The 24,403-nt window shown below is 44.3% G+C and overlaps 1 protein-coding gene across 2 annotated transcripts in view; it reads right to left on the bottom strand.

The window, feature by feature from the left end:
- Positions 1-24,403, bottom strand: part of PHF3 (PHD finger protein 3) — a 909,072-nt gene that overhangs the window by 787,273 nt on the left and 97,396 nt on the right. Inside the window, exon 3 of one of the 2 annotated variants that reach the window (XM_069606191.1) lies at positions 9,164-9,316. In XM_069606191.1, the coding sequence (XP_069462292.1) occupies positions 9,164-9,316 (153 nt within the window). Of the gene's footprint in view, positions 1-9,163; positions 9,317-24,403 lie in introns of those variants that run through there. The other variant, XM_069606192.1, reaches the window with a different exon arrangement.

Raw genomic sequence — 24,403 nt, 5'->3', positions numbered from 1 at the left:
GTGGGTATTAGAGGGTCAAGTGTTTGTTTTTTGAACAGGGGGAGTTCCCAAGATTCTTTGAGGTTAGTAGGGATAGTGCCGGATGCAAATGAAGCATTGATAAGTTTAGAGAGAAAGGGAACTAGATCCCTTGCAGCGTCCTTGATGAGCTGGGCAAAGATCACCCTGGCAATTGGATGGTTTAAGTGAAAGTGTAATTTTTTCAACCTCCAGGATGGATATTTTAGAGAAGTTGAAGCGAGTGGGTGGAGGGTTGATGAGTCTTAGTAGGAGAGAATGGTGCATTGGTAGGAAGAGTGTTAGGTGGCGGTCAATTCGCCCGTGCGTTCGCAGTTGAGTTCAGAGATGCTTTTTTTGGGCTATTTTATTTTGGAGAGTAGCTACTTTATTGGAAAGTGCATGTTGGATGCTGGAGCACCAGCTTTTATCTTTGGTGCAAATGTCTGGCGTAGAAATAGGGTTTTCCAGCTCTTTAAGGGTTGTAAACAGCTCCTTCATACTGGAGTCAGCTTGAGAAAACCGATTATTGTAGGGTTCTCTTTTAGCTAGACAAATTTATTTTTTATAGCGGGTGGAAATCTTAGTGAGTTTCAATTTGGTATCTACACTGATGGGAGCAAACGCCTTGTATGTTCTTTTTTGCCTTAAATCTTTAAGTTATGGGATAAACCATTTGACCAGCTGAGATTGGGGCTTGTTTGATCTCAGTTTAAGCGGGACAATTAATTCTAGCGAAGTTGCCATGATTTTGTTATACTCATCAACCAGTGTTCCTGGATCAATGCTGTCCGAAAGAGCGTGGAGGTCAGCAGTAATGTTTTTTTTGTTTCTGGTTAAGGTAGGTGGAGTGTTGGGGATCGTGGTAGGGAGAAGTCTGTTGGTGTTCAGTACAAAAGACTCAAGGGAATGGTCTGTCCAAGTTAGTGGGGAGAGGGACGTGATATTGGCATGGCAGTCGAAATCCGCCACCAATCTAAGATTCTTCCTTTATTGTTGAGTGGGTAAAGCGACTTTTTGGAGTAGGCCAAGTTCAGTCAAGATGTTAGCAATATTAGTAGCAGGCTTATCAAGCAGGTCATTAAAACCCAAGTTAAAATCATCAAGAAGCAGGACTTGCAATGTGTTTTTAAGATTGTTAGAGATTATTGTAGATATATCCTCTTCGAATGTTCCAATGGGACCAGGTGGTCTGTAGATCAAATAGAGGGTTTGTAAATGAACCAGAGTTTAACTGAGTGTTTCCCACGAATAAAAATGTTGGGATGGGACAAGTCTCTTGCTAGGCTAGATTTGAAAATGAAGGCGATACCTCCCCCTCAGGCCTCATGTCTGTCTCGTCTCAGAATAGAATAACCATTGGGTACTGCTAGCATGAGTATGGGACCTGCTGCATCGTGTAACCAGGTCTCGGTTATGGCGAGAAAGTCCAGGTTATTTGCTAAGATCAGGTCTGCAATTTCTGTGGCATGGGCCACCAGGGATCTAGTGTTTAAGAGGGTTCCCTTTTGTGAGGGGGAATCTTTGTCAACAGCGTGGCAGGGTAGGTTGGGGGTTTTAGGTTGACTATTACAGAGTTTAGTATGCTGTGGGTAGTACAATGTTTAGTGTTGTTAGTAGTTTGACTAGGGGTGCGGTTATTATTTAGGTTGCTGGGTTGATTAACAGACTCACTCAAAATTGTTTTTGGGGTGACAAACCCCCCCCCCCCCGCCCCCTCCATTTAATGGTCATCCTCGCAATCAGACGTAAAAGGAAGCAAACCATAGGTTACACTCTGTCTAGGGCCTGGTATGTTGGGAAAGGGGGCTCGACCCGAAATAACCAGGTGGGCCAAGCACACTCCAGCCCTAAAAACACTGCACTGGCTCCCAGTCAAACCTCGCATCACCTTCAAAACAATGTGCATAACACAGGGAAATCAGCGGACAAGGAGCTGCATTCCTACAAAAGAAAATCTACAAACCAGCGAGACTCCTCAGATCAAGCAACCAAATCCGCTTGCAAGGCATAAAATAAGCAGTGTCGCATAGCAATTTGCTATGCAATTCTGTAGGTTTGCTAATCAAATTGACAATTGTGTAGCAAAACTAGCTATTTAACTTGCAATCAAAGCACAGCTAGCTCTGCATTCCTCTCTTGCTCTCGGTGCTCTCTTTCCTTTGGTGTTCTCTTCACTCCCTGATCTCTATTCACTTCAAGTGCTAATGCAGAGAAGGTGCAGCAGTAATGATCTCCTCCACTCTTCAGTTACCAAGGTCTCTGTGGGAGTGCTAGGCAAGAATTAAATTTTTCTTTTTCAAATAATTGCAAACCGGAAGGAAATCGGGATGATACTTTTAGTGATACATTTATTAACTATATCCTGTCTGGCAAAGGCCAGTATGTATTAACTTTATATTTTTTTTTTTAAATACAGTCATGCAATTCCATTCCTAAAAATGTAAGTTGTTAGATAATGCATAATGCGTGAATCTAAGCAGATACAAGCATCAGAAATACGATTACGGCGAGTAATGTATTATATATATATATATATATATATATATATACACCATAATCATATTTCTGATGCTTGTACCTGCTTAGATTCACATGCTGTGCATAGACCGACATGTAGTGGAAGCTGCGGAGTATTACAATTACAATTTGTTTTTCGAAACTCGAAAAGAGGCGAACTAGGGCGTGCCAGTAATACTATCCCTAGTGTGAAGTCCACTGTACCCATGATCCCTCACTCGTTTTCATGACTAAACACTGTTCACAAACAAATATAATGCAATCGATAATTTAAAAAAGAATTAATACAAGACAACAAATGAGAGAGCGACCGCAATACATTCTTACACATAAAGAGAAAGAACATGGAGCACTTAAAACAAAATACAGCTAATCTAGAAAACATGCCTTCCAGACCCAATTCATCCATTCAAAGGTGCCATATTGTTATCAAATTAAAAATCTCCCCCCCTAAATCCAACGCTTTTAGAACTGCAACTACTTCAAATGTCAAAAAAATGTCTTTGCCAGATGATATTCGCTCCCAGCACATTTCGGAATTCAGCCATCTCACATCATGAACGAATCTCTGAAGTGTAGATACTGTTAAGGCCCATGTACCTGGACACTTTGAGAGTAGATGGTAAAGAGACTGGATTTCCTTGTCATCACATTTATTACAAAAAGCAGTAGGAAACTCCTCTCTGTTTCTTATTGACAAGATTTCCTGCGTGGGAAGTAAATTCAGTCTGAATCTCAACAAAAAAAACAATAAATCAATCTAATGGCTGAGTCCGATAACCTATTTAAATATTGTGGCAGAAAGGATCCAATTTGTTGGTTTTGTTGTGTAAAGCAGAAAGCTATGCCATCCGCATTTTGTCAATTGCCCTAATCCAGTCAGCTCGCTGCATGCAAATTTTGACTTGCATAGGATTTTGGACAAGTAGTTCCAATGAACGATCTGAGTCTACCAATATTTCTTGGTGCCTTAAATCAAGATTACTGAGGAAGATGTATCTCCACTGTGTCTTGTCAGTGCTAAATCTTCGTACAATGAACCTTTGGGTGGATCTAAAATTAATCTCAACATTGAGACTCATTTCCACTCCAAAATATCCCTAAGCGAGGTCAAACCTATTTCATATCTTAAACAACTAATGGGAACACAATTAGGCAAATTTAATTGTTTCTTTTAACAGTTTAGCCTCAATTTTATCCCAATCTATATGGAAAGATAAGGGACTGGAGTCGAAGCCAAACATAATAATCGGGACTACTTTGCGCATACTAACAATTTCCACCTTTGCACACACCTCTCAAACTCCAAACCAAACACAACGAACCGCACAAACTTCACTACACTGCAACAACAAAACAAAAACACACAGACCACCACAACAGTACACGACGACTACTGGCTGCAAACACCCCAGGCCCAGCCAACGGACCCACCGGGCTGTGGCCGTCAACAGCACATCACTGCTCTCTTGCTCTTTTCCTGCTTCCTCCCACTAACTCACCCTCCCTTCCTTTTCCAGAGCCGCGAGTGCGCCAGGGGACCACTCTGGTGGTGATAATGTTAAAGGACATTTGTACCGTGCACTAACATAACATTAACATATAAAATGAATAGAGAACTGACAGAATTTGTAGAGAATTTTTCTCATCTGCGCCCCCATATTGAGCACTTAAGTTTAATTGTTCCAAGGACATGACCCATAGTCGGGAAGGATTCAATGCTCGCCCCTAGGTAGGTGATCTCAGTTACTACCTCTACGGGCCGGTTCTCCATCTCCCAGGTGAATGGCTTAAGTACCTTTTTTGGATGTTTAAAGACTAAGATTTTAGATTTTTCCAGATACATTTTTAGTTCATTACACTTGGCATAGTCAGCTAATGCCAAGAGTAGACGTTGAAGGCCCACTTGTGTGTGGTCCAAAACCACCACATCCTCGGCATAAGCCAACCAATTGGTTTTCAAATCTCCTATTTCTGGAGTAACCAAACCCTTATCTTGCAACCACTTAACCACTAGTCAAATCTGACATGAAAAGGATAAAAAGAAAGGGGGCAATCAGGCACCCCTGCCGGACTGATAGTTTGATCTTAATTGAGTCCGACAGGGCACCTGCTCTGGACAACCTGACTCCCATAGAAGTGTCATGATGGAGTTTAATGAGGATAGATAACAAGTTGGGTAGGACCCCCCCAGATGTTCAATTTTTTCCAAAGCAGATTTCTACTGATGTTATCGAACACGCCTGCGAGAGATCAATCAAAACTTCAAAAAGGGGCGACCCGCCTTTCCCCCAGGAACATGTACTTAGACAATTTAGAACCAGACCATTAAGTGAAGTGAACAACCCCCTTCTGAACCCAGTTTGTTGTTTGGGAATAATGCCTTTTAACTTGGCCCAACTCTCCAATCCTGCCAAATTCAAGCCTACAAAGATTTTGCTATCCGCATCCAAAAGGGATATCGGACGTAGTTTGAGGCTTCTAAGCGGTCCCCCTTTTTATATATTTGTTTCACCACGGATGATCTCCATGATTCTGGAAATTTCTTAGTCAACAAGATATTATCGAACAGACATTTTAGGATCCGCACCCAAAGGGCAGGGTTCCTTTCTAGAATAGAGTTACTGAGCCCATTTGGGCCTGCCGCTCTAGACGTGGACGACTTCTTGATCAAGTTTTCAATGGTCTCACAGGAAAAAGATATGGACCAGGCCCCTCAATTCCGTCCTCGGAATCGGGGTACACGTATTGCCACAGACATCAGTAAAGTTTCTGACCCAGACCTGTTGCTGCAATATCATTTCTTGACTATCTGCTAAATGGTTGTCCAAAGAACCTAGTATTGCCCAGAAGTTTCTAGAGTTTGAGAGCTAATGCCCTCAACATCTTTTCCCCATCTTGCTGATATATTATATGTCTATGTGAGCATACCCAATTCCTATATACATTATTCACAAACCTAAGATCTTCATCAAGAAGCTCTTTATCATAGCCCATTCTTTCACCCAGGCTCTATGATTCTGTTTCAACCTCTTTTGTTCATGGATGTGAATATCATACAAATGTTTATGGGACACCTGTTCTTTTGTACCATTTTACCATAGACCGTTTGGGGACTTAATTCCCACAAAAACGCCTGAAAATTAGCCGGGACACAGCAAAGGGAGAGGGGACCGTCTGACAGCTGTTTTGATCATTAAGACAGGTTGTTATTTAGAGTCAGACCCCTTCTATCAAATTTTCTTAGACGGTTACCAGCAGAATTTACTGAGACCATAGGGCTATAGACTGATTGTACAATCGCCCTTTCTCAAGATAATTTAGCCATCAACATATCATGATCATCTGTGTAACCTGTAGATAATATAAATTTCAAGCAGCTGTCAAAGATCCTTGTTACAAAAAAATAATCTAAAGTAGAGAAAGAAACTCTCCTGTGCCAAGTGGGTTCGCACAAGAGATCTCCCACCACATTTCCATTTAGTAACCAGAGATCCCTCTCCCTCATGAATTTTAACCAGATTTTTGCATTCCTTGTACTTGATTTACTTTTGCCCGATAATCTATCTGTGACATCAACACATTGAGAGCTTAAATCTCCCGCTATTAGTTGATCATCCAGGAATAGAGAGGCAAATTTGACAAGACAGTCTGATAGATCTTGTAAAAATGCAAATAAGTTGGAAAGCAGAGGGTTCCAATACAAATTAAAAACCAGCCAACGGCCGTCCATCTTACTACCCGACAAATCAACTCTAACAATCTAGATTCCCTGAAAGCAATTCAGAAAAGGAAAAGATGTCATTTTTGCAAGCTATCAGGAGCCCCCCTGTTGGCCTCCACCCCACCAGTTGCTGAGCCAGCTGTTGAAAAGTTGAGAATCCATCAATTTCCACAACATACGTCAAACACGTTTCCTGAAGAAGAATTAGGTCTGAGCTCTTAATAGTCTGGAGTCTCACACTGTCTGAGGTAAGTGAATTATATCGCCTAATATTCAGTAGTGGTGGGCAACTAGAGTCTTTGTTGTCGGATACTCAATTTAAGAAGAACTTGAGAGATGACCTCTGGGAACAAGTTTAAAGAAGATGGATTTGAAACAACTGGACCGAGGGAGGATAAATTAGATCCCAAGGTTGGGGGAAGAAATTATTGCGATTTATTCATCAGAGAAAATAGTTCCAAAATTATTAGACCCCTCTGGTCCCAGTCCTCTTTGGCCCCCATGATCATTTCTTTGCCCAGTCTTGAGCATAACTGCAGTTCGACTATATTGGTGTTAGAGCTGAATGAAAAGCTCAAAAGTTTAATATCAGCAGTCGAGAAATATCCATTAAGATCGCCAAACGATTCAGAGGAGAATTTCCAGTATCATTCAGCAATTTTCTACAAAGATATACTGAGCTCCTTGTTTTGCAGAGCTGTTTTTAAAGTTGGCTGTCGGTTATCAATGGGTTTACTTTTCAAAAGTGAGCCAGATTCAAGGTTTGAAGAACAGGACCGACCACAAGCCGCTCCCAAGCACAGTTTCATCAAATAGATAATCTACACAGTTCAATAAAGTTATTTGTAATATTACTAATTATTCATGTTGTAGGGCTCAAAAAATATGCTGGCCCACATCGGGGAGATGTTATTAAGGTAGAGTACCATTTGAATTGTGCTTGACCTTCCTTGCGAGGATGGGAATGTTTGGAACTTTTATTTGACATTGTGGGCAAACAAATTTCCTTTGCAGAAGACGGCAAATAAAAGTTTCACTGTACATGGGCAAGCCTCTACGTGGCAACAATGCACCAAATATGAAGTGAGCTTATGATGACATGCACCATTTTACATAAACAACCGGTAAAAATTGAGACCGTAGCTCTATTGCATATTTCTTAGGTCGAGTAGGTACACTAAGTAACTCAACCTGCAGGTCTGGAGGGGTTGTTGTGTTTTCTGAAAGGCCTGTGTTCCGAATCAGTCTTGTCCTTACTATTGGCTTCGGCCCACAAACTCCATGCAAATGTTGTTTATATGTTATTTGTATAGTGCCTACTGTCATTGTTATGGTTTTGAAGCACTGTTGCGGAGGCAGGCCCTTTGCAAGGCTGTAAACATGGAAATAAAAGAACATTACATTGCAGGCAATTTGTAATTAGACTTAGATGACTATTCAATTACTAGCAAAGACGACTAGTTTAGAACATTAGAAAAATCATGCTGAGCATTGTGTTCAGGTGCAGATATGATTTGACAGCTGACCAAATTGTTCATGGGACTCTGCTGTATTCTATGGGTTGCTGTGCAAGAGTGGGAATGGGAATTTTAAATAGTCTATCAACCCCTAGGGCAACTGTCTCTGCTATATTTAACACGCAGAACACATATACACTGAATAACATTTAGGCAAGGCAAAAAAACTGCAACCCTCCACTCCCACCACTGGATTCTTGCATTCAAGTCCCATTTCACTAGCTCACACTGGCCCTGCTCTCTCGCTCTCTCATCGGTACATTGCACCCCATGTGCAGCAACAGCTAGGCAATGTGTAAACTCCAGTCAATTACCATAAGCAACAGCTAAGGGTTATAGGCGGCAAGAACCTTTGGCTTAGAGGTAAAGTCTACTTGAAATGTGGGGCCGCAGTCACCCATTTTGCCTTGCTTAGCGGATTTGTTGGCAGGCTGAGAGCTGCCTTAATGGTCACTCTACCATGCCCAGGCGCCCTGCTCAGTGGCATGCTGGGAATTCTGCCCATCAGGGCAGGGCCAGTCTTAGGCAAGGCAATAAAGGCGTTTGTCATGCATTGGTTCGGGCAAGGCTGGAGTCACTTGTCATTTCGGCGTGGCGGGGGGGGGGATTTGACTAAGTGAATATCCCACCCTACACCACCAACAGACACAAACTCACCAGGTTTTGACATGGCACCAGGCCTTTGGTATCAGCAAAATGCTGCATGGGATTCCTCCTGATGAAACGCAGAGCAGAGAGGTGGAGGGAGGGGATTCCTAAAATAAATGTGCTGCACATAGATGTAAAAAAAGGGGAAAGGGAGGTGCAATGGCCTCAGGATGGTGAAGAGCAGTGTGTTGGCAATGGCAGATAGGTGTTATGGGGCTGATGCATATGATGGGCTTTCCAGTGAGTCTGCTATCTTGATGTTGCAGTCTCTTTGGCCCCTTTCTATCCGAGGGTTGCAGGGGTGTTTCCTTACTTGTGCCACAGCTAAATTGATGGGAGCAGAGCAAGGACAGCCATGCTTTCTTCAACCAGATTTTAAGTGCTGTCATTCCAAGGGTATCATTTTGCAGAGTCCAATACTAAGCAATGAAAGGGTTCCATGTCTGAGAAAGAGCCAACAAATCTTGGGGAGGCTTACTGTATATGGTTGGAGCAAAAGGGTAGCTACTAGTATTACTTGGCCTTTGGGATTTAAGTGTTGCCTCAAAGATCTGCAATATAAATTCAGGGTCGATTGTGGCATAAGCAGCAAGAATAGAGAAGAATGGACAATGTGTATGAGAATCTGTGGGTGAAAGAAAGGCTACTATAATGTTGATATAGCTGGCACTAAAAATTATGAAAGTAAAATAGCAAAGGCACTGTTCACCACCAAATCAATTGTAAAACATCCTCCATGATTGAAGAGAAAACATACCTTGTGTTATTAAACGTGGCGATTTTCGTGGAGATTTGACAGACTTATCCAATCCTGGACTCAAATTTTGGCTTGGTAAGAGAAGGTCATCTTCGTCAATTGTGTCATGAGCACGTCCTTTTCCGCAAGCCTCATCCATTATATCATCCAGACCTACAATTTTACAAAGTTAAACTATGAAGAGAAATAAAACTTGAAATGACATTATATGGCATACAAGGAACTAAATAAATTGGAGACATTTTGAATATTTACCAGAGCTTATACCCGCCAGACAACCCAAACATAGGAGAAAGTGGATGGCTATTTAAACGGGATACAGCTTCTGAGATTGGAGCCAGACATGGTGGAGGACCTGGAGGAACTTCTCCGGGGTATATCTATAGTTAAAATCAAGCAATCCCACAGCAACACACACACACACACAACCACACACACACACAACCACACACACAACCACACACACACACACACAACCACACTTTAAGGAGAAACTGTTGCCCTGCTGAGCCAACATTGTTAAATAGGTTTGAGAGGGCACACTGTCATTTGGTAAATGGTGGGTGTCATTAGAACAGTAAGTCTCAAATTGGCAAGGGGTTGGGGGGGCACTGTATTTATTTATTTAGGCATTTATTTCAGCGCACAAAACCCTCAGGCATCAAGGTACTAGTTACAGAAAGCGCATAGTACATTATTGCAGTGCAAGAAAGTGCGTAACGGGTACAGACAGAAATAGCATGCAGACCAACATATGAGACAAAATAGGTGTGTGTGTGCAGACTGGGAAAGCCTCCCCTCATGGTAAGAAGGTTACATCAGGCATGCAGGCAAGTATAAAGGTAGGTAGAGTGGCCAACATTAAAGACGCATCTGGTAGATGAGCAAGCAGATAAATCCTCTCCTCGTGTAGCAGGGGGCTATAGCTCGTGAGCAGAGAGGAATGGTGAGTAAAATGCCTGTGAATGCGCAAACAAGTTAGGCTATAACCTCATGGCACAATGGGCAGCAGATGCAGTATACTGTGAACACCAATAGGCAACGAGAGAATTACATCTTTACAACAGTCTAAGTGAACAATGCCTGGTATCACAGTATGGTACGAGCACCACACGATCTGAGGGAAGCAAGTTTGAGAAAACATTTGTAGGCGGATATAGGCGAGGGGATATTCGATCCGGTAGGTCAGCAGACAGTCATGGAGGTGGATGGTCTGCAAGGGTGTAGAAGCCCTTACCTGGTGTAGCTCTACAGGGTGTGAGGTGTAGGTGGCAGTGGAGTCCATGTGGATAAGCATTGCAAACATCACCTTTAACTGCAGCAGCAAGATGTGGAATCTATGTAGAAAAGGCAGTCATGACGAGAGTGGTGGAGCAATGCCCACAGTGCGAAAGATTTAGATGGGGACTAGCGACTATATATCACAGCCCACAAGCCAAAGACCACACACACACTCTTGAATGTGATGCACCAAAACCCCGGTCCATAGACAGTTTGATGATGCCCACAGAGATTAACATAATTGTAGATTTATCTCAGGCGGACTAGCAGCGGATAATGTTCAAAAGGTTGCCAGTCTGAACGACAGTGCCCACTGGGCAAAGATTCCTGCTGCTCTGCTTACACTTGATTAAGAACATGCCTTCACGACAGTGGAAAGGGCTTGATTTATTTACTAGTATGTTGGTTCCGTGCTGGCCCTACCCAGAGAGTCTTGCAGTGCCTTACAAGGTTCAAAGGTTGAAAAGGTGGGAAGTGAAACTGAAGTTAAAAAATATTTTCAGGATAGGAAGGTTAGAATAGACAAGTGGTAGTTGAGGAGGAGGAGGGACAGGATTATGTTTGGATTAAGTTTGCAGAAACATGTATGTTCTCAAAGTGGTGAGGAAGGCTGCAGTGCGGCTATGAAGAGGTAGGGTGTCCCACACTCTGGTGCCCACTGGGTAAATGCTCGTTTTTGTGTGCATGTTAGTTTTCAGAGTGGATGATTCGCTTCTCTTGCGTTTTGTGTGGGTGATGGGTTTGAGTTTGTCATGAAGGTAAGATGAGGTTTTGTTGTGTATCGCTTTGGAAACAATGCAGAGTCCTTTGAAGGCAATTTACTGGGGTACGGGAAGCCAGCAGAGCTGGGCAAGACCTTAGGAGATGTGTGCATTTTTGGGTAGGGATAGGACATTTTGTATGGCTTGTAGGGGGCCAAGGCTGCTGTTGGGAGTCCAGTGGGGAGATTATTCCTGTAGTCCAGCTTTGGGAGAATCAGTGCTTGGACAGCAGCGTGGAAGTTGTCAGGAGAAAGGATGGGTCTGATCTTTAGTAGGAGGTGTAGTTGTAGGTTGCACACTTTGGCGACAGCAGCTATGTGGTGTATTAAGGAAAGGTGGGGGTTGATGGTGAAACCAAGAGATCAAGAGATTTTACAGGTGTGGAGAATGATGTGTGGGTTGCCCTTGGCAGATTCTTTGATCCAGAGGCTGAGTTTGGATTTGTGTCTAGGGCGGGGCGGATAAGGTAGATGTCTGTTCTGGAAGGGTTGAGATTGAGGACATGGTTGACCATCCAGGTGGTGCTGATGGAGAGACGGTTTTTGAGGGTGTGGTGCTGAGAGGGATCATATTTGGAAGTATATTTGCGTGTCGTCTGCATATTGGGAAATACACATTGTGTTAAGTGTCTATCCAAGGGATTCGACATATAGTTGAAGAGGAGTGGAGATAGGGAGGAGCCTGGCAGGATGCCGTACTTCAACTTGACAGGAGTGGGGTCAGGTCAAAAAAAGGGGGCATGGAGACAAAGTGTTTCCTGTGCGTAAAGAAATATTTGAACCAGTTGAGCACAGTGCCTAAGAGTTTCATTCTGTGGTCTAGGATGTCGAGTAGAATGGTGGGGTTAATCATGTTGAAGGGTGCAGAGAGTGGAGGAGTACAAGTAGTGCTGAGCGTCCTTTGTCAGTGATGTTACGAAGGTCATTGAGGACTGTAGCAGTCTCTGCTGTGGCCAGGTCAAAAGTCAGATTGTAAGGGGGTGAGTCAGTTGTTTGTGATGTGTTATTGCAACTGAATAGTGACAACGCATTCCATGATTCTGGTGAGGTATGGCAGGATAGTGATGGGGTGGTAATTTTCAGGGAGCATGGGGTCGAGAGATGATCTTTTGAAGAGGGATGAGATTTGTCCAGTTTTATGCGCTCAGTGGATAGTGCCATCTGAGAGACAGGAGTTGATGTTGAGCCAGTGGAGACAAAAAGTGTAGTGATTAAATTGGTTGCAGCTTGAGGTGGACTTGCATCATCCAAAAGTGTGCATTTCTTGTTTTTTGCAGGCAGGATGATGAGGGTGCCTGTGTCGATAGGGTGGAAGGAGTCCCATGTGTTGTTATGCCCAGGAGCGGGAGAGCAGAGGGGAGGGCGGATTGGATTTCTTGGGGGTAATGGGTAGCATTGGCATTGCGTATGACCGTTTTACATTTGTTGCAGCAGTGTCCGAGTGGTGTTCTCGTGGCGGGGCATAGATTCCTTTGCCAAGCTCTTTAGACATCTGGCTTCCTGCTTGATAGAGAGGAGGGAACTGTTGAACCATGGCTGATGGTGATGGCTGCAGGGTTTTTGTGTTTTGAGGGTATCAATGTTGAGTGCTTTTGTGGTGATGGTGTTCTAATTGTTTTGGAGAATGGAGGACTGTGTGTTTGGGGAGGCAGGGGGAGTAGGAGTGCTCACAATGTGTCTGTAATGTATTTGATTTGCCTGGATGGGAGGGGTTAATGGGTATGTGGCAGGTGGGGGGGATTCTGTGTGCTTGAGTGAGCATTAGGGGGTTGCAAAGTCGTCTGACCACAACACCCAGATCAGACTTTCCACAGAGACGTGATGTTTGCTTGGAATCAAAAGGTCCAGGGTGTTTCCAGCTGTGTGCATGGGGTAGGTGAATAGTCGTGCAAGGTCATGGGAGTGTGGGGGCGAGGAGATTATTTAATATGGTATTACAGTGAAGGCTTATAATGGAAATGGCCTTAGTAGAGAGGTCAAATGGGACCCAGAGCTCAAATCTGGGACCCTAGAATGGTCATGGCTCATCAGGACCCTTGGCTGACACTAAAAACACTAAAAGATCCTAGCTTAATGCCCTCTCTTGCCCGGGCAAAATTGGGATGGCCTCATGGAACATCAGAGGTTTCGGGCATTTGACAACTGGAAGTGATGTGAACCTGGGAGGTTTTGACCCACTATGCTTACAAGAGACATGGTTATGTCAAACACTGCCCCTGGACAGGTATTGAGTGACTTTAAGTCCAGCTGAATAAGGCCTGAAGGGGCGACCAAAGTCAGGCCTGTTAACTGCACTCAAATCAGGTAGTGGTCTTGGCTTAATTAAAGTGGTAAGCAACAACCTGTACGCCCAAGATATCATTGTGGGCTGGGTCCCTTCGGTGGGGTCTGTTAATGACTCCAATCAAGCATTCCCACTAGGTCAGTGCCTTGTCTGGGATTGCTCAAGGGACACGTTATACTATGGATGATAAACCCTTATACAACGCCCCTCTCTTTGAATTCCCCTGACCTCACTGAGCCAAGTAGGAGGTTTGTTTTGCAATTTAAAAGATTTATTGAATAATTAAAAAATATATATATCACACTTTTATAAATAAATTGATAATTGATAACACACTTGTGAATATGAGCAGTAATCAGCAATAGGTAATCCTACAGTGGCACAGTTCTTGGTTACCTATGAATAAGAACAGAGGACTAAGATAGCAGAGAATGCTTTATATGGGTCAAGGAAATGCAAGGTGGGACAGAATGCAACACAGAAATAATTAGATATGACTTCAGCAAAAGATAATATGATTACTTTTCTCTGACAATTCACTCCCCCCCCCCCAATGCAATGTAAGGAGATGGAAGTAACACACACAGTCTTCAGGAATACAATCACAGTACAATCCGAATTCAGTTCCCCCTAGCAAGCTTAGATCACAAGGATGATTTTAAACACAGGCAAAGTACTTTAAATGTGGTATGCAAAGAAGGGAAAAATAGGCTAAAAATGATTTTAATTCCCTCGAGAGGTTCAGGGTGAGTGAGATACTTTAAATCAGTTCAGGCCAGCCCTATCAATGATTCAGGGATGGTTACCAGGTTGAAAATGGCATACCGTAACGGAAGCAAAAGACAAATGTTTTTACGCGTGGCTGGAATGAAGCAAAATGTCAAATCGCAGCAATTTAGTCGAGCACAATTATGCACACTGGTGGAGCGATTTATGGTTGCTTAGCTTACCATAACTGTTTGGTACTGCAACGCAACCATACCGTCCCGTTAACGGTTTGTTATATTCCTTGGCTGCCCTCATGATAAAACGTGTGGAAAGGCCAAATTGTCTGGTGTATGTATCCATTTGCGCTACCCCTTCCTTTTCCGAACAGTGCTGGTGTATCTTTTCAATTACAGATGTACATGGTAAATGTTGGTGAGTGTTTCAGTAGTTTCTCTTTGTGTGTTAGCATTGCATCGGACTCAAAAGAACTGTACTCCATTCTCAGAGTTGGAAAACCCTATTCCACGCACCACCCTAGCCAACTCCAGCAAAGAATTGTGCACTACCATTCAAGACGCATTAGGCTCCAAAATTGTTCTACTACAAAAGAAAATGGTTACTAAAAGAAAAATACTAGCTGATAAAAACACCCCACTTAAAACCCCCTCAAATTCCAACAACCACAATACTACACTATTCCACTTCACACCAGTAACCCAAGAACTAGTGAACAACACTATTGCCAAGCTGAAAGCCTTAAATTGCAACAGGGATAACTTCCCAGCCCACCTAGTTAAATTATGTGCATCTACCCTTACCCCCATCATTACTAACTTTGTCAATGCTTCCTTCAATACAAATATGGTCCCAGTCAGCATCAAAGAAGCTTGGGTCACCCCGCTTCTAAAAAAAAACTCTCGACCCCGCAGTGCCTACTAATTACCGCCCAATAACCACGGTCCCATTATTTACTCAAAATCATAGATAAAATAGCATATTCACAAATTCAAAACCAGCTCCAGGGATCCAGACAATCTGGATTCAGGCCAAACTATAGCAAGGAAACGGCACTTATCGATTTCAAAATTCAGATGTACACTATTAGAGACTCAGGGAAACTCTGCATACTACTACTGTTGGACCTATCGGCAGCGTTTGACCTTGTAGATCATGATAAACTATGTACCGATCTAACCAATGATTTTAGTTTCTCCAAAAATGCTACTCTTTGGGTTAAATCCTTTCTCTCTGAACGTACGTCCAGAGTCGCCATCGGCAAAGATGCTGCCGACTCTGTAGCAGTCCCCATCGGGGTACCCCAAGGTTCCTGCCTTTCACCAACTCTATAAGAAGCTTCTCTTCTTGGCATTAGATGATATGGGTGTCATCGACACCAATTTTGCAGATGAAACCCAGATCCTCACACCAATCTCAGGGAACTACGACCAGGATACATTGACCATCAACAAAGTCTGTGCTATTATCCAAAACTGGATGGCTTTGAACAGCCTTTGACTTAACAATGAGAAGACAGATTCTCATTGTGGGCTCCCAAAACAAAATAGGTACCCTTCACCCAGATAACTTCTCAATCAACATCGATGGTACGATGATTCCAGTTCTTAAACAAGTCAAAACATTTGCAGTGTACTTAGATGCCAACATATCTCGGCACTCTCATCTTCCACATCATACACATCTAAACTAATTGCATTGAGCCACCAGTTCCTCACACCCATAAACTGTATTACTCTGGCTAGAGCTTTGATACTATAAAAACTGGACTGCGGTAATGCACTGTTACTAGGAACGTCCAACACCAACATTAGCAATCTACAACTAATGCAAAACAAAGCATTACGGGCAACTCTAGGAATAAATAAATCTGATCACATCTCCAATATCAGGAGGGAGACGCACTAGTTTACCATTAAGGCCAGAATCATATTCAAAACACCATGTGTCATATAAATGCCTCACCAACAAAACCCCGACCTAAATGAACAATACCATCAAGAAAAAAACATCCAGTAGGATGCTCAGATCCAACAATAATTCACTCCTTGAGATCCCTCGTTAGAAATGCTCAAGAGCAGGAAGGAGGTAGCAGGTTCCTAGTCCTGCCCCCCAAACACTGGAACTCTCTCCCACTAAATATTAAAAATGAGGGATCGTTCCTAGGATTCCAAAAATCTTTGAGAACCTGGTTATTTAACCAATTTTAGCAAATAAAAATCAGCCGCCATAGGTCCTGCCAGCTGCCCTAGGGTTTATAGGCAACATAACTATTGGTAGCATGAACTGATCACTGTAAATAAATCTGACTTCTGTATTGTCTGATCATATGTATATTAATAATCTATGCCTCTGTTTATTCTGTAACTGTGTCTAATTGCAAATATGTAAGTGAACATTCCTAAATTCAATGCCAAAGATGTCTGTAACTATGCCGTGAAACCCTAGGGTTTGGGCGTGTAATAAATAGCACACGATTTGGCAACACTACCCACTTCCAATCAGAAACCATTGTAATAATGCCAACCAAACACAATCGGCGCATCAGTTGTCCTGCTCTCCACACTGTACTACGTACATAAAGCAGTACTGCATAGTGCACTTCACCACTTACTATACCGCGCAATGCACACTACGCAAGCATATGTAATAACCTTTTGCATCGTAATCTCTTCCATATTTCCACTATTGCATTAGTGCACCCAGTGGACAGTACACGACTGGTCACTGCAGCATCTCCACCCATAGACCGACAACTGAACACTGTTCTACCAATCACCACACCCATGCAACCAACAATGTGTGCAATGCAGCCAAAATACAAGGACAAAGCGACAATGTGGCACAGACTTTCAACCAGTCGACATACCTTTTGAACCAGTGGACATACTTTTCTGTGCAAGTGCTGCAGCCATGCATTAAAGGGGCTACAGACTTAGCACACAGCACACCATAGTACATCCTATCTGTAAATGTGCATGTCTTCTGCAATGCACTCCCCTCCTGCAAATGTGCCTTCCACCACTCATCACAGAAAGACATTGCTGCTGCAGCTGGCATGCCACAGCGAAGGCTGCCTGCAATGACCACACAAGATTGTTGCCTGTTGAGGTAACTGCAAATTGGCGTAGTATGCACGCATCCCGCAGGCACACCACCGTCTTCTTCTAATGAGATGTATCACTTGCAGCACTTCACTCCCCCGCCCTTTCCATCCCTTCTTTCCACCACCAGATGCCGTGAACTATTATTTCCACGCCCTTTCACCGCCTCACTGCCCTCGGAAACAACATGCCGGCATTATCGAAAACTATTCACGCACAATACGTCACTGTACACTGCAGTGCAATCACATTTTTGACCCTGCGGCAAACAGGGAAAAAGGACGTCGTAGCGGAACTAGATAGGACTACTTTTAGTGGCCACACAGTTACATACAAAAAGCCCAGCCATGAACACAATGCATTAGGGGCTTGGCACACACACCACAACACTGTCCTCAGATACACCATGGCGGCGTATCCCAAAACCTTTGACGCACAGCACGCTTCCCTCCAGCCAACCACCGGCCACGTCCAATGTTAGCCGACAGCACGGCGTACCGCAGGACAATGAGACTTCGGTCCGCAGAGCAAACAGGAAAATGAGTCCGTGGAGCAGACCCAGATATCACTAGCTTTTTGGGGGAGTACATTTCAGTTCTTTGCAACAAAAGTACTGGTTCGATTTCCACCAAGCACACAAAAGCACGCTTTCTGACCCAAGCCTCCACGCCTGCCGCAAATTTGGTGCAAATCCATCCAGGCGTTCGGGCTGTAGCCGTGCGCAAAGCTTTTGCCCATCCAGTCAGTCTACGAAAAAAAAAAAAAACAATTCCAGAACAGAAGTGTCCTTGGCTTGTGGTACGGCGTGCTGTCGGAGAACTTTGGACGCGGCCGGTGGTTGGCTGGAGGGAAGCGTGCGGTCCGTCAACATTTTTTGCCAAACTACGCCATACTGTATCAGAGTACAGTACGGCGGCGGAAGGGTCTGGAAAATCTGTCTGTAGAATATCTTGAGCCCTCACCTCCGGTGGCAAGTCCGAGGGATGTGTCCAGGACTGCTCCAATGAACTGGAGTCTCTGTGATGGTATCATCTGTGACTTCTTTAAGTTGAGGGAGAAGCCCAGCTTGTGGAGGAAATGGCAAACATAATCAAGATGAATCTGAGCTTGTTCCGGGGACACTGCTCTGATCAACCAGTCATCCAGCTAGGGGTAGACTTGAATCCCTTCCCTCCTTAGACTTGCAGCCCCTTTGCGCTGGCTGTCCTCTGCCTTTTCCGAATGCGGATTAAAAACGAAAGGACCCCCCCCCCCTCCAGGATGTACATGTGGGGCGATTTGAAGTTTGCCAGATCGCAGCCCCAAGTGATTTCTCTGCTGCTTTTGATGTCTGCAATTTCTCCAGGTAGTCATCAGCCTTTTTGCCAAATAGAGAAGTGCCGTCAAAGGGAATATTCAGAAGTCTGGCTTTCACATCAGGAGCAAAACCAGACTTCCGCAACCACGCAAATCTGCAGATTGTGGTACTCGCCGCCATGGCTCTGCTGATGCTGTCAGCAGAGTCGATGCCTGTTTGGAGGGACTCACACATCGCATCCTTGATATTCATTAATGCTTCTCGTTCCTCCCCTTCTGGGAGACAGTCAGCCGCTGATGAAGCACACTCCCAAAGGGTGTGGCTGAATCTCGCTAGTGTGCAAGTCGCGTTGATAGACTTAAGCGCCATACTGCATGCTGAAAATACTTTTTATGACATGGCATTAAATCTTTTGTCATCTCTGTCTTGTGGTATAGTAGGGTATGCCGACTTACTACTAGACGATGTTGCTGCCTGCACTACTAAACTCTCTGGAGTTGGGTGCTTATTCAGGGTCTGAAGCGGACACACTGTATTTAGCAGAGAGTTTTTTTATTTACTGCAGGGATAACTTCAGGTGTCTCCCAATTTACGGATATTTTCCTCTTCAATGCAGCATGAAAAGGGACTATAGGGTCCTCTTGGGGCCCTTTATCTAAGATGTCAGTAAGATCATCTTGCTGGAAAGAGGGTGCAGGTGTAGTCCACCCCATAAATTGTAGAATTCTAGCCATAAGGGCTCTGTAAGGTATTTCTGCATGTTCTCCGGTTCTGGTCTAGCATATTCTGCCTCTGGAGAGCTATCTATGCCACTGGCATCTTTTAAAGACTCTTGTAGAACTTGCAATCTATTCTCTTCTGAAATTAGTTCCTCTGGAATGGGTACTGTTGTTCTTTGTAACCAAAAAGGTCTCTCATTGTCAGAGTTCTCCCATTCCTCATATATAGAGGATAAAGCTCTGAAACAATCAGATCTTGGATAAGGGGTAAAACCCATTTCCAGGGAAGAAGGAGCCAAATAGGTGGTTACTGCTTGTGAAAACGTTGTGGTTGTCGACAAACGTTGAAGTCTCGACAAACCCTCAAAAGGCGTTGAAAAGGGCCTCGATTTACTCGAGAGGATCGGAATCCTACTCGATGTCGTCGAAGTTGTAGATGCCTTGGTTAGAACCTTCGACACCTCTGGTGCCCGTGGCGTAGTTGAAGTTTGAGGCCTCGAGGACGTATCCTTCATTGGGGTCGACGACGGCGTCAAAGACGGCATCGATGAGACAGATTTGTGCATCGAAGGTACCTTCGACGATTGCGTCGACGCAGCCTTATCAGATGAAGTTTTACCTTTACTCGAGGGTTCATGACGCTCGAGAGGATTTTTGCTCGCCGGGTTCAACGACTCACAGCGTTTTTGTTTTTCGGGTCTTTCACCCAGGTTATCACCTCTAGGCATCTCCGAGGGTGTCAAGGCCGCTTTCTCGAAGACCCTAAGCATCTTTTTACGAAATTCTTCCCACTTAGCTGGAGAGCTGTGTTTAATGGGGCAGGTGACACTTTTCGGGGAATTTGAGGAAGAGGGAGATCTACGAGGCCTCTTCTTAGAGTGTCTCGATCTCAAAGAGTGATGGGAACCGCTTTTAGATCTCGATCGGGAATCTTTCTTTTGACGGTGAGTAGACTAATGTCTCCACTCATTCGAGGACAATTTTGAAGGGGTCGAAGTTTTAACAGCCTTACCTCTCTCTAACTTCCCCTTACGCTCCTTCAAGGCTTTCGCCGTCAGAGACATGCAGTCCTCACATTACGAACACTGGTGCTCTGATCCCAGGCACCACAAACAGATCCTGTGAGGATCCGTTAGTGACATCTTTTTTCCACAATCTCGAAATGTTTTGAAGCCGGATCGTGGCATCGATGGTTCGGACGAAGATGCCAACGTAGAAATTATAGATTTTCTAAGATGTGAAAGATTTTTCGAAGACTAGTGTAGAACCGAGTGTTGCGTCTCCGAGGCTCATGAAGCGTGGAAAAACGGAACTGAGCAATGGACGCTGTGCAAGACTGTATATACCTATGGTGACGTTGGCGCCGATACGGAGGCCTTCGAGGGACACCAACTCGCGGGACGCCGATATGTAGCGCTCTCTACTTGGTAAAGAAATTCTGAGTCTAGCAAGCTGGAAGTGGATTTATGAAAAGATAAGGAATATATGGGAGAACACAATCCATTCGAAATAGCTTTCTCGCCAAATCTGTGCCTGCACCAACTTTTCCAAGTAATGGCCACCAGAGCTTCTGCTACTACCTTCGACTCAGAAGCACCCACACCCTCACCACCAACACCTCGTTCTAAAACTCTTCAGCAAATGGACAGGCGTCATAATGGGGAGGGACATCGAAAAGGCAACAAGAGTAGAGTAGAAGGAATCCCCATTGCCTACATCCAGCGGCAATCCTGGGTGTGGAAACTATTTAGGACCATTGGAAATGTGCCTAAATCTCCTGCTGGCCAGGTGCAGTGCACCGAGTACTCAGTCGGGGGAAACCAGGCTTGTACAGCTATGGGACCACTTCCATGCGGCGGCACCTTAAAGCGCACCACCAGGCAGCCATTTGGAGAGTTGTCCCCTTCCAAGCAGGCAGTGCGTTATTGTCCACTACAGCATCCTTCGCATCTGTTCGTACCACCACTAGAGAAACTCCAGTGGGCCACCGCATCCCACAAGCAACCTTGGAGGACATACACAATAGAACAGAGCCTACCTTTCAAACGGTCACTGTATTGTGCATATACTGTGACGCTGTACTGTGTAGGGGAGAACATTTTCGAAGTGCTTTTGAGACAGCGGTCCGGGACAATGGCAAACGCTGCCCCTGACCCAAGTAAGGTGCACTTTACATCTTCTACTCTCCATTTACCATTTCTTATCCCTGTGGTTGGTACACTTTGTGAAATCACCCTTCCACTGCCGTCTTTTCTGGCATCTCTAACAGGAAAAATACTACACAGCCATAAAGTGGGGCAAACAAAAAGGCTCTTTTCAGAGCTACCTTCCAGGGCTCAAAAATAGAACTTCAAATGAAGCATGCAGGCGGTGACGCAGCCTATAAGCGCTGCATACAGGCATGGCAACAATTAGCAACGAGACAGCATCAAAAGCATTGTACGAATTTCCACAAAAAAATTAGTGGCTTTGAAAAGAGCCTTTTCGGTATCATTTGTAGTTTAAACGTTACAATTGGGGAAGGACCACTGGGAAAATGCACCCTACACTTGCAGGAAGCACTGTACAGCATTTTGGATATTACGCAGAAAGATCTCGTTGCCAGCATCAGTCAGATGAACTCCATCCGAACGAAAAATGTTCCCAGTATGAAAGGTAATGTTTTCATTGTGGAAGCAGAAACTGCATACTTTGTTCAGAAAAGCGCACACAGCCTTGTTCACATTGTGCCACACTTTCTCCATTTGTGGATCACAGAAGGAAGAACGCAGCCACATCTGCCTCTGGGCAATGAGAGAAAAGATTGTGTGTGAATTTGGAAACATTTCCATTAGTTGGCAAATGTCTCCAATTGCAAAATGCAGGGAAATGCCGGTAACATGCCCTAGACTGTTCCCTCCACAATGAACAATAATAATGTCTGGATGAGGAAGCGTCACCAAACTAGCCCAAAAAGGACCCACATGGACCCACTGCATTCCACGTATTCAGTACCACTGCAAAGCAACATTATCGAAACCAAGGTGTGCTGCCAGTGCACAACACTCTGCGTAAAGTTGTACCCAATATATCCACGAGTCACCCAACAGCCATATAGTCCGCCTACTTAATGGCACAACCGTCCCATGTCCACTCCTATTGGCAAAGAAACGTTATGCCACAATCTGTTTCTACACACCACACCCACAAATTCATATTGACCAATCCCAGCTCCTGCATAGTCCCATTTCCGTTGCACCCACCCTCACAATTAAGGACACCCAATCGTCAGCGATTGCTCTGACCTTGAAAGAGCTGGGATTCTCCCAAAAAGTTAAACTACCCACCCACAACAAAGGTCGCATCCTTGACTGGATAGCGGAACATAATTGCGATGTAAATATTACAGATTCTGTACCGCAGATCTGGACTGACCACCACCTGCTATTATTCTCAGTGACAACCTATCAGGTCACTGCCCCGCCCTCACTTGCCCCACCTATGCCAACGAGGAATAAAAAACTAATGACAGCAGAAAATCTGATGCCCGTTATACTACCTAAATTAAACGCACTATCTGACTGCATGGACCCTAATCTGCTAGTCGAACATTATAATGCAGCCATGTCCTCAGCCTTGGATCACATAGCCCCGCTCAAACTAAGAAACAGCAAACCTAAAAAACACCTCAATTCTTGGTTCACGCCCCACCTAAAAAATCTTAGGCTGGCTAAAAGAAAACTTGAAACCATTTGGAGACTTTCCCCATCAGTCAAAAATAAACTCAACCTCTCCAAAGCCTCCTCCCAATACAAGAAAGAAATACTATTAGCCAAACAAGAAACCTACAATACTAGAATATCCAACTCAAAATCTAGTGTCAAAGAACTGTTCAGCATTCTGAAAGAATTAGAGACACCCGTTGTACCCCAAGAAAATTGCACCAAGGATAAACAATGGTGCTCTAGCATACAACTTGCCTTAATAAACAAAGTAGCAAACCTACAAACCAAAATTGCCATCAAGAAGGCATCACTAACACCACACATCCTTCAGAGTTCAGCGCCACCGCCCCAGCCCAAGTTGGGAGCCCGATTCTGCTTCTCTAAGGTATCGACCATAGAGGTAGAAAAGGTCATCCTGGGACTTAAACCGTCCAACTGCAAAGGCGACCAATGCCCAGCACAACTCATCAAGGATGCTGCGAGAGAACTGTCGCCATTTATAACCAAACTAATCAACTCCTCCTTTACCTCAGGCTCAGTACCGATCAACCTAAAAGAGTCCTGGGTACTGCCACTACTAAAGAAGCAAACCCTTGACCCTGCCATTCCGACTAACTTCAGGCCCATCACGACGGTGCCCTTTCTTCTAAAAATCTTAGATAAAGTGGCTTACTCGCAAATTCAAAGCTTCCTAGAGACTAACCATTTACTTGGAACCCGTCAATCAGGCTTCCGGCCGCAACATGGGACCGAGACAGCGCTAATAGACCTTAAGGCCCAAATAGACGATTGCAGAGACAATGGCCAAGCGGCCCTACTTCTCCTCCTGGACCTATCAGCGGCATTCGACCCACAAAGTCCTCTGTAATCACCTCGACTCGGCAGCCCACTTCTCAAAAGAGGCCATAATTTGGATCAAGTCATTCCTGAGCAATCGGACCATGAGAGTCTTCGCGCCATCAGCCTCAGCAGATCCAGTCCCCATAACCTGCGGTGTTCCACAAGGGTCCTGTGTATCACCTACCCTCTATAATGTCTTTACGAAGCCTCTCTTTGATGAATTGGATCATCTGGGTATCGCCTACACTAACTACGCAGACGATACCCAGATCCTCCTCCCGCTATCAGGAGACTACGCCAAGGACCTGGCCCTAGTGAACAGAATTTATAGCATCGTTCAGGCATGGATGGCCACACACGGCCTATGCCTGAACGATGATAAAACTGAGCTTATCATCCTGGGCACCACTACCTATATATCCAAACTCAGCCATGATTATGACAACTTCATTATCGATGGGAACAACATAAAAGTAGCCCATGAAGTAAAAACCTTAGGATTTTACCTAGACGCCACCATGAACTTTA

Source organism: Ambystoma mexicanum, chromosome 4p (assembly GCF_040938575.1).
Source record: "Ambystoma mexicanum isolate Mex_15411 chromosome 4p, UKY_AmexF1_1, whole genome shotgun sequence".
In the NCBI taxonomy this organism is placed as follows: Eukaryota; Metazoa; Chordata; class Amphibia; order Caudata; family Ambystomatidae; genus Ambystoma; species Ambystoma mexicanum.
This window is presented reverse-complemented; position numbering and strand designations above follow the sequence as displayed.